The 12,074-nt window shown below is 38.6% G+C and overlaps 1 protein-coding gene across 2 annotated transcripts in view; it reads right to left on the reverse strand.

The window, feature by feature from the left end:
- CDH11 (cadherin 11, type 2, OB-cadherin (osteoblast)) overlaps positions 1 to 12,074 on the reverse strand; it is a 178,567-nt gene that overhangs the window by 47,074 nt on the left and 119,419 nt on the right. For both annotated transcript variants that reach the window (XM_011952219.1, XM_011952218.1), the window contains 3 exons: positions 7,483 to 7,777; positions 1,839 to 1,958; positions 699 to 866 (listed from right to left, as the gene is read on the reverse strand). In XM_011952219.1, coding sequence (XP_011807609.1) covers positions 699 to 866; positions 1,839 to 1,958; positions 7,483 to 7,777 — 583 coding nt within the window. The remainder of the gene's footprint in view (positions 1 to 698; positions 867 to 1,838; positions 1,959 to 7,482; positions 7,778 to 12,074) is intronic.

Here is a 12,074-nt window from a genome sequence, read left to right on the forward strand (position 1 = left end):
CCTGATGACTCCAGTGGAAACGATGCGATGTGACTTCTGAAGCTAGTTAGCAAAAGGCAACACAGTTTCTGCCTGGTGCCCTTGGGAATCACACGTTCCAAAACCAGCCCACACAGAAAGGACGCAGCAATCAACACAAACTTGCCAGCCATGCATGTAAGCTGGTTTGGAAGTGAATCCTCCAACCCCAGTGGAGCTGTCCCCAGCTGTTGCTGTGGGGAACAGAGGCAGGCTGTCTCCTCCAAGCCTCGCCCAAATTCCAGACACATGATAAAAACAAATTATTATTATTATTATGTTAAACCACTGTTTCCCAGCAATTTGTTACATAGTAATTGATAACAGATTCAGGTACTGTTATATCCAGGTTAGAAATGGGGACACTGAGGCAGAAAAGGGTTCACTAATTACTAGATTGCATCACGATTACCAAGCAAAATACTTAGCAAAAACAATATTTTGTTTCCAGGGTTGTAGAACTTTTTACATCTTTTCATTCTCCTACTACCTCTACTCCCCGACATTGTTATTGCTATTGTTGTCTTGTTTTTGTGTTTTGTTTTTGTAAGAATGATATGAACTGTCCCTCATTTTCTAGATTTTCTTTTTGATACCTGAGTAAAGCAGGAATAGGTTAGAGGAGGCAGAGGGCTGGCTGTGGCACCATGGAAAAGGGAAAACCAAGCCCACCTACTTACTCTGCGGAAACTTTGGTGGGTTGTCATTGACATCGGTCAGTGTGATCGTCACTTTGGTTGTCCCTGAGAGTCCGCCCATATGTCCACCCATGTCCTTGGCCTGGATCACCACGTGGTACTCCTCCTTGGCCTCCCTGTCCATGTTGGGTAGGGCTGTTCTGATGATACCTGGACAGGTGAGCAGGCAACATCACAGATATTCGTTTATAACATTATGACAAGAAAGTTCTGAGCACTGAGGAAGCAATGCTGAATAAAATAGCTCATGCCCTGGGCAAGAATCATTTCAACATGATAATTACAACCAAAGGCAGCCATACTGAAGTATCATTATGTCTTTTCAAGCAAATCATAAAACTTACTATACAACATTTGTATTTATGTTTTCCTGTACATGCAAGTAATAACCTTATTCTTCTCAGATATAAACACCCTAAAGACTGAAATATTTGAGTGGCCATTGCATGGATATCCATGACTAAACTCATACTTTTTGACTTTCAGCACAATCTTCTCTAAGTCTATTGCTGCATACAATTCACGGAAATGTTCTGATGGCACATATTACGTTTAAAGTAGGAGGTGCATGTTTCATGCAATACATTAAAATGTAAATATTAATTTTTAAAAGAGTGAACCAAATGGGTTAAATATATACAATGCTCATACAAGCATGTACTATTACCACCTGTCACTGAAAACAATGATAAATTAATAACTGAATTCTACATGATTGCTGGATATTGGCACATATGTGCCATTCTCACTTAAATCTTTAGGAGACATTTGGAAGCTTTTTCTCTCTGTAGATATGACAACAGTTACCTGAGAAATATGGAGAGCACTGTGGAAGCCTTAGTCCTTATTGCTGTCTTACTTGTGGCATTAAAGTTGAGTTTTTAGGTTATATTTGTTATTGGGTCATCGTGAAATATGAAAAAAACAATAATAAATGTTTCACGGTGTGCTAACTGTGTGCCAGGCACAGGCCAAGTATCAGATCCTCACACTAACCCTGTAGGGGTAGCCCTCTTTATTCCTTTTTCATATTTGATCAAACAGATAATTAAATAAGTTCTGATCAGGCCTGGGACTTCTTATTCACCATGTGTCACAAGTCACAGTGACATTCCACAGTACCTGTCTGTGCTTCCACCGAAAAGTAGGGTTGTCCTTCGAGGATACTGTACACTAACTTGGCGCTATTTCCATAAGTGGGGTCATCTGCATCTGAAGCTGTCACCTGGATTACTGACGTTCCTTAAGAGTGAAATAAATTAATTAGCAACATCCCCTCAGCTTTTCAAAGTATGTTCTTGCTTACAAAGTTTTATTTTAAAATTAACCCTGAAGAAGGCACCACAATTATTCAACATTCTCTCATTTTCCTGGAGTTGAGATGCAAAGCAACCAGTCAACCAACCTTCCTTCCTTCTCTATAAAAATGCCCACAGTTTAAAAATGAACTTTCTGTATTTATAGTACATCCTGCATCGGTTGGTGATTAAAATAATATTACAGACATTATTGCAAACATATCTTACAACTCATGCACTTGAAATGTTCAGTATATCAAATAATTACATTAAAATATTCCCAAAGTGTATAATAAATGATAATTAACGATAAATTGCTTTCATGAAAGGACAGAGTGCAATCTTCCATCTGTAGCAGAACAATAAATACATCACTTTATTGTTGCTTTGCATGTAATAAAATTGCTGCTAATACTACAATTTAATTAATTTATGGCCATAAATATTGAGCAGAATGTTGTTCCCTACTGGCATGAAAATTGCATCTTCCCACCTGTAGCTGGTCTGGTAGCCATGTAACAGAAATCACCAGTAGACATCTGGTGAGAGGTAAGGGGAGCATTCATGGGTCAGAATGAAGGGAAACCAGAAAACTGAAGAAAGATGGGGCTCTGTTTTTCCTAAAAACAACTTTTGTTCCTGGCTGGTCACAAATAGCAAGTATCTGGGGCATGGCGTGCTGGGCTTCAGAGCAGGGAGAGAGGAGCTGGAAGAAGAAAACCAGCAATTATCGAATTTCTCTGTGCCAGCATGATCTGGGGGCACATTCCATGTATTTTGCCAGCATTCCTCTGCTGGGCATTTTTTTACATCCACTGTATTATTGAGAAATTGAATATGAGATATATGAAGCTTTGTAATCTATTTCACAAAGTTAGTAATTGCCAAACTCTAACCCCAATCCAGCACACAACAAAACTCAAGTTCATACTGTAACATTTTCAGCAGAGGGGCAAGGTTCTACATGGGAGGCAAGGGAGCCAGTTTCCACAGCCTCTCACTACCTTTAATTTGTAGGGTTGTCAGTGATTTTTGTGTGTTGTACATCTCACTTTTTTCTAGTTACTGTTCTATAATTCATTATTTCATAGAAACAACCTCTTTGGAGCTCTTCCCATTTGTCAGTCACTATTCTAGGCAGGATAGATTTATAAAGGAAAATACCATCATAGCGTGGCTAGGGAAATTATTAATTTTTAATGCTTAATTTCCTTCTAGAACTCTGCTACATCCTTTACAATGGTTTTGCATTTCACATCTATTTCACTTAACCTTCAACATAGTTTATATTATCCTCATTTTATAGATGGCAAAATGAAAACCTAGAAAGGTATAACAGGTGGCCTGGGTTCGCATGGCTGATTAGGAGTGCAGCCATGATTCACAGCACTGTCTGACAACAAAGACTATACTGTCATATGCGGTAATACAATGTTTGAGTCCTCAAAATAATAAGAGCCATCCATGACAAAGCCACATCCAGCATCACACTGACTGAGCAAAAGCTGGAAGCATTCTCCTTCAGAGCAGGAATAAGACAAGGATGCCCACTCTCACCAGTTCTAGTCAACATAGTACTGGAAGTCCTAATCAGAGCAATGAGGCAAGAGAAAGAAATAAAAGACATCCAAATAGGAAAAGAAGAAGTCAAATTATTTCTCTTCACTAGTGATACGATTCTACACCTAGAAAACTCTAAAGACTGTGCCAAAAGGTTCCTAGAACTGATCAACAACTTCAGTAAAGCTTCAGAATACAAAATCAAGGTACAAAAACCAACGGCATTTCTATACATCAATAACACTCAAGCCGAGGGCCAAATCAAGAATACAGTGCAATTCTCAATAGCCACAAAACAATAAAATACCTAGGAATACATCTAACCAAGGAGGTGAACTATCTCTACAAGGAGAATTTCGAAACACTGCTGAAAGAAATCATAGATGACACAAACAAATGGAATATTGATCCTTCAATGGTATTGATTCTTTCAACCCATGAGAATAGAATGTTTTCCCACTTGATATCATTAAAATGGCTACACTGCCCAAAGCAATCTACAGATTCAATGTGATTTCTATCAAACTACCAACATCGTTTTTCACAGAATTAGAAAAAAAAAAAAAAACAAGAAAAAACTGTTCTAAAACTCATATGGAACCAAAAAAGAGCCCTAATAGTCAAAGCAATCCTAAGCAAAAAGAACAAAGTTAGAGGAATCACCTTACCCAACTTCAAACTATACTACAAGGCTACAGTAACCAAAATAGCATGTTGCTGGTGCAAAAACAGACACACAGACCAATGGAACAGAATAGAGAACCCAGAAATAAAGCCACACACCTGCAGCTACCTGATTATCAACAAAGTTGACAAAATTAAGCAATGAGCAAAGTACTCCCTAATCAATAAATAATGCTGGGGTAGCTGGCTAGCCTGATGCAGAAGAATGAAACTGGACCCCTACCTGTCCCCATATACAAAAATTAACTTAAGGTGAATTAAAGATTTAAATGGAAGACCTCAAACTATAAAAGCCCTAGGAAAAAAACCCAGGAAACACCATTCTGGACATTGGCCTTGGGAGATAATTTATGACTAGGTCCTCAAAAGCAATTGCAACAAAAATGAAAATTGACAAGCAGGACCTAATTACACTAAAGAGCTTCTGCACAACAAAGGAAACTATCAACAGAGTAAAGAGACAACCTACAGAATGGGAGAAAATATTCACAAACTACACACCCAGCAAAGGTCTAGTATCCAGAATCTATAAGAAATTTAAACCATTCAACAAGTAAAAAAACAATGTCATTAAGTGGGCAAAAGACATGGATGGACACTTATCAAAAGAAGATATGCAAATGGCTAACAAACATAAAAAAAGTTGGTCGCCACTAAACATCAGAGAAATGTAAATTGAACCAATAATGAGATACCATCTCACACTAGTTAGAATAGCTGTGATTAAAAAGTCAAAAAATAACATGCCCGTGAGGATGTGGAGAAAAGGGAACACATATACATTGTTGGTTGGAATCTACATTAGTTCACTCTGAAAAGCAATTTGGAAAAGTCTCAAATAAAACAGAATTACAATTAAAGGCTGGGCGCAGTGGCCCATGCCTGTAATCCTAGCACTTTGGGAGGACGAGATGAGCGGATCACCTGAGGTCAGGAGTTCAGATCAGCCTGGCCAACATGGCAAAACCCCTTGTGTACTAAAAATACAAAAAAAAACTAGCCAGTGTGGTGGTGGGCACCTGTAATCCCAGCTACTCAGGAGACTGAGGCAGGAGAATCGCTTGAACCCAGGAGGCAGAGATTGCAGTGAGCCAAGATCGTGCCACTGCACTGTAGCCTGGGCAACAGAGTGAGATTCTGTCTCAGAAAAAAAAAAAAGTTACAGTTCAATCCAGCAATCCCACTACTCTTTAGACCCAAAGGAAAATAAATTGTTCTACAAGAAAAACGCCTGCCCTTGTATATTTATTGCAGCACTATTCACAATAGCGAAGACATGGAGTCAACCAAGGTGATCCATCAGCAGTGGACTGGATAAAAATATGTGGTGTATATATACATACCCTGGGATACTATGCGTGGTGGCATGAATAATATCATGCCTTTGCAGCAACACGGATGCAGCTGGAGACCATTATCCTAAGCAAATTAACACAGGAACAGAAAACCAAATACCACATGCTTTCATTTATAACTGGAGGCTAAGCATTGGGTATAAACGGACCCAATATTTACTCAGTGGGCATAATATACATGGGATTACTAGAGTGGGGCGAGAGGGCAACTGCTGAAATCTATTGGGTACTCTGTTCACTACCTGAGTGATGGGGTCATTCATACCACAGACCTCAGTGTCACACAGTATATTCATGTATATTCACTCAATAAACCTGCACATGGGCCGGGCACGGTGACTCACATCTGTAATCCCAGCACTTTGGGAGGCTGAGGCAGGCAGATCACTTGAGGTCAGGAGTTCAAGACCAGCCTGACCAACATGGTGAAACCCCGTCTGGACTAAAAACACACACACACACAAAAATTAGCCGGGCATGGTGGTGCGCACCTGTAATCCCAGCTACTCGGAAGGCTGAGGCAGGAGATTTGCTTGAACCGGGAGACAGAGGTTGTAGTGAGCCGAGATAGCATCACTGAACTCCAGCCTGGGTAACAGATGGAGACTCTGTCTCAAAATAAAATAAAATAAAATAAAATAAAATAAAATAAAATAAACCTGCACATGTACCCCCAGAATCTAAAATAAAAATTGAAACTAAAAAAAAAAAAGAAAGCCTGAATGTTATACCTAAACATCAATGCTCCTGCAAAGGTGAGAATAATGAAAATTTCCCCGGATTGTATATTTTGATGACTTGACTTTCCACCCCATCCCGACCCCTGACACTCAGTTGCTGACACTGCTATTCCCTCTATATGGATTTATTTGATATTTGTTGTTTCTCATTATAATACACATGCTAAACACCAAGAGGCTGAAGGACTGGGCAGGGAAAATGGAAGAGACGAAGGTGGGAAATGGCTCAGACTGGCTTTTGATGAGTACCTGACTTTTCCTTGTGGAAAAGGAATACACCAGTTTCTGGCATAAAAAGCTCTGTATGCACAGTGGAAGGATCTTAGCGTTCTAGAGTCAAACTTATCTTTCTTAAGTAGGTTGATTTCCTATAATTGGTGCTGGGTTTTCTCGTCTGTAAAATGATCCTGAATTCATTTGAGCTCTAAGACTCTTTTAAGCAGACTCACTCCCTGATTAGAACAGTTCTACTCACTGTTTGAAAGACCAACCTTTCTTAATATGAGGAATGTTTCTCAAAAGAAACATTATATAAATGTTTCATTATGTGCATGTTATAAAGAAAGCTATTGCCAGAAGGTGGCTAATTCTTTGAAGAAATCTTTCAAAAAATTATCCTTTAGCAACTTAATATGTCTTCAAGCATGTTGAAAAGATATACCTACTTCTGAATTAATACATGGTGACATAGTGCTGTGGTTAAATGTGCATTTTAGATCAATTTAATTGCATAAATGTCCCTAAAGAAATTAGTTAACTTGTTTCTGGCATGGGTTTCCTATCTGTGAAATATGGTGAGTTGGAATTACCCTACTGTAAAGATTAATCATTGCAAAAACTAAATAAAATAGTGCATGTAAGTCATTAATTAGCACAGTGTCTACATGTAACAAATATTACCACTGTCATTACCTATTAGACATCAATATGCCCTAGTGACTGGATGTGTATTAGCTCTATTCCTACAAGACTAGAAATGGTTATTCCCATTTTACAGAGGAACAAAAGAATTTTGCCATAAAAGATACAGAAGAAGCTCTACCTCCTGATTTGGAAGAATGGGCTTCAGCCCACCCACCACAGAGACACCAGGCCTGGAAGCAGAGCAGGCCTCTCCCACGGTACGCACCCACATTGGACCTCTCAGGCACGTTGGCATGATAGGTCTCATGAAGGAACTCCGGAGGGTTGTCATTAATGTCCTGGACCTTGACAATGAATTCCGACGGTGGCTCCAGTGGCCGGTTGGTGTCCCTGTCCACCGCCTGAGCCATCAGCGTGTACTGGGCTCTCTCTTCTCGATCCAACGTCTTGGTGGCATGAATGTTCCCTGATTTGTCATCAATCACGAAAATGGTTCCAGCTCCTTCACCTGAGAGAATGTATTTGATGTTCCCATCACCAGAGTCAATATCCGAATGAAGCTGGAAAAAAGAGAAATTGAGATTTTTAATTTCATGAGGAATTCAGTGGGGAAACTCACTTACAAGTGATTGCAACAATCTGCTGCACACACACATGCCAGGAAAGGGAGATGTTCTCATCCTATTTTACAACAGGAGAAAGGCAACCTTAGAGAATATCATAGCCTTGGCCAAGGTCACACTGCAGAACAGTGAAGCCAGAGTTCAAATATATATATATATACACACACATACATACACACACACACATATACATGTATATTTAATTCTAAGATTCATGCTCTCCCTTCACCTCTGTGTATATGCACATATACAAAATACAAAAACCTAAACATGTCTCAATAGTTTGAAATAAATGTGTGTTTATTTTTAAAAACATATAAGCAAACATTCATGCAATAAGTAAGTCTTCCTCTCAACTCTGACTCCCATTCCTTCATTTTCTCCTCTGCTCAGAGATGATCACTGTAACCAGTTTCTTGTGAATCCTATAAGAGATATTCTATTCTATGCATATGCAAGGAAATCTACACAAATACATATGTGCCCTGGTTTATTGCTATACAGAAAAGTTCCAGAGTACACACATCATTCTTCACCTCATCCTTTTCCTCTAACAATAAATTCAGGTGACCATTCCACGTTTATAACTATAGATCTTCCTCATCCACTGTATGGAGGTTATTATCTTTTTTAAAAATTTTTTGTTTTGGGGGTTTGTTTTTGAGGTGGAGTCTCACTCTGTCACCCAGGCTGGAGTGCAATGGCGTGATCTCGGTTCACTGCAGCCACCGCCTCCCATGTTCAAGCAATTTCTCCTAAATCAGCCTCCCAAGTAGCTGGGATTACAAGCACATGCTACCACACCCAGCTCATTTTTGTATTTTTAGTAGAGACAGGGTTTCACCATGTTTCCCAGGCTGGTCTCGAACCCCTGACCTCAAGTGATCTGCCTGCCTCAGCCTCCCCAAGTGCTGGGAATACAGACATGAGCCACCACGCTCGGCCAATGGTTTTTTTGTATTTTTTTTTTTTTTTAGCAGTCCCCTTCTAAAGAACACTTAGCTTGTTTCCAGGCTTTTGTTACTACAAACAATTGAACTGATCAGATCTTTCCAGAAGGCCTGCTTTGCGGTACACAGGGCATGAGGATTTAGGGATGTGGCCTGCCTGGAAGAAGTGTCCATCCTAACCCTAAAGGCAGGTAGGACTAGTGGTATCAGTTGGTATGTATACAATTTCTTAGGTGTCAGAAAGAATCTTAAACATCCTCAAGTTTGTCTTCTTTGACAGAGCTTAGAGATAAGATGATATTTGCCTAAATTCACACTTGTAAGGTCCAAGAAATCAACTAGGTCTCTTAACTTCCAACCATCTTCTGTTCCACCTCACTGTGCTCTGTGTTTTCAAACATGAAAGTCTCCCAAAAAACACTCCTCACCCCGCCTTGTTGTTCAACCTCAATTTCTGCAGCTGTCATTTTAATCTGAGTTCCTTGGTCCTCATTCTGCCCTTTGTGGGAAAAAGCAAGCATTATTTTTACTGTTCTAGTGGGTTTCAAGAGCAGTCAAGTAGAGAAAAAGACCTTGGTTCTACCTACTAAGTAAGAAAACCCATTGCAAACTAGAGAGCTTTATTCAAATGGTATTTAAAATAATAAAAAAGAGGTTAGGCACATTGGCTCATGCCTGTGATCTCAGCAGTTTGGGATGCTGAGGCAAGTGGATCACTTGAGGTTAGGGGTTCGAGAACAGCCTGGCCAACATGCTGAAACCCCATCTCTAGAAAAAACACACAAATTAACCAGGCACGATTAATTTAATTAATTTTAGTTAATTATTTAATTAAAATAAAAACTATGATTATTATCAATGCCATTTAATAGTAACAATATTAATAGTATTATTTATTATTAATGCCATTTTCATATTTTTGTTAAAATTGGTATTTTATTATTTCAATTTAAATTGTTGTTATGAAACTAAGGCCTAGAGACCTTACCTCATGATTATTATTACGAGACTAAGGCCTAGAGATCTTGCTCATAAAGCAAGGTTGAATACATTGATTTTTAAATATTTCATTTTCTTTCAATTTCCCCAAAGATATCTAACTGACTTGCAGTGCTTCAGTGAAACCCCATTATTTCAGCTCAGGGAGTTACCTGTAGGTACAAATTACAAAGACCATTTTGTTTTTAGTACTCTTTGTTTCTCGGAGGAAAAAATAAACAGACTTTTCTTCAGAATTTATTATTCATAACAATGTGTTGTCATGAAATTATGGCTAACACATTTCTGATGAATAAGTCCATTTGACAGTAAAACACAAAGCTGTTTGACGGCCTAGGACGGACGAACAGAATTGCCCCAATCTTCATTCAGTCAAGTTTCCTTAATGAAGGCAAAGTTTCTGCCCCCACTCCCATCTCAGGGGAGGCTTACCTTTGTTCTTCTGCTTACCCTGCTGCAGACCTGGCAGAAGTTAAGGGCAAAGACGTACGAATGAGGAACAAGAAAGTATAAATACAATGCTGACTTTAATGGGAATGCCCAGACATTGAATCTTTCTAGAGGCCTTCATATATTACGTATACATTTGGCAAGTTTCTTGAACATTAACCAGATCTATTTCATGATCAGCCAAATAACTAAAAATTTAACAAAACATTTCTATTATTTTTCTACTTTGTTTTCAGGTTGGAAAGTTGGATATAACTTCCCTTTTTTGTATCTAACAAAGATGATTTATACAATTGACACGGATACATACTAGGCTCCACATACACACACACACACAAAACAAAACAACACAGTTTCAGAAACCATTCAGTGCTATCAAGGGATCCAGTTGCTGAGGCATACACAGCCAATTCCTAACTCCAAAGACGAATGGCTTCCCTCTCTGCATAGCACAACATGACACAGGCTGTATTTCCACAAGAAATCTGAAAGTCCATGGTTTACCAAATTTCACTTTTTCAGGGCATCTTAAGTATTCAACCTTGAATGTCCAAATCAAAGGTTGTTAGGAAATAAACCATCTACTCCATCCCTCCTATTTCTAGGGAACTGTCTCAGCACATTTCAAAAGAAAGGACCACAGGACCAACCACTTTATTTATTTTTCCCCTATCCAACCCGACATCAGATTCATTCTCATGCACCTAGGTTTTGAAGGTCACACAGCATGAATAATACTAGAGTTTTCCTTTTCCCTCTTTTTTTCTATATTTTCTTCTAGTAGGCACGACAATTGCTTATTCCACAGAGATGCTGAAATGACTCTCCAGATCCTGTTTCTTCTGCAACCCCCAACCTGAACACACACACACTGCTTCCCATTGAGAAAGTCCCCAAAGCAGAAGGTTCTATTCATATCTCAGAATGATTCATGCACAGCCCTTCACATCATTCAAGCTCCACATCCCTTGCCATGGCTGAAATCTATTTTTCCTCTCTGGGCACACAGCCCATCTCCTCTACTTGGGGAATTCCATATGCCAATTATTTCCATTTCCATTTCTCACGTCGACTTCCACATATTTCCATTTGGGATATAAATGAGTGAAATTCCTTTGGTACATCTTCAAGAAGAAATTTTTCCAAACTTACACAATGTCATTGAGATTCTAACACGAATCTCCTTCAAGTATGTCAATTATGTGAATATGAAGTGCTATTCGCATGTAAAAGAACAATTAAGATAACTTTGTAGAAATCAGTAGGGTTCAGAAACCCCACAAACCTACTGTCTTTCCCTTTTACCTTCCACTGGATAATTCCTGCTCATCTTTTAGGTTACAGGTTATTCCCATGTTCTTCTTGAAACCTTCCTTTGACATCTCTCCCAAATATTACTGTGTAAATTCATAATCATTTACATAGAATTTCCTCATCATTCTTCATTTTCCTTTTTTTATTTTTATTTTTTTAATTGCTTAGGTAACTGTCTCTTTTCCGCTAGACCTCTTTGAGGTCAGGAGCTATCTTAATCTAGTTCACATTTTGCCTAGCACAGCAGCTCCACGTCATAGGATTTCAGTTCTTATGTATCTAAAGATCTTTTCGTTTTCTGTTTCTTCTTTTTTCTTTGAGATGGAGGCCTTTGTCTCACAATAATAATTTAAATTTAAATAATAAAAATACTTTAACAAAAAATATGAAAATTGCATTAGTAATGAATAATACTATTAATATTGTTCATATTAACTGGCATTGTTAATAATTATCTCATTTATGTGTTTATTTTTTATTTATTTTTTGAGACAGAGTCTTACTCTGTCTCCCAGGCTGGA

The sequence above is a fragment of the Colobus angolensis genome, unplaced genomic scaffold (genome assembly GCF_000951035.1).
Source record: "Colobus angolensis palliatus isolate OR3802 unplaced genomic scaffold, Cang.pa_1.0 Scaffold339, whole genome shotgun sequence".
Taxonomy (NCBI): domain Eukaryota; kingdom Metazoa; phylum Chordata; class Mammalia; order Primates; family Cercopithecidae; genus Colobus; species Colobus angolensis.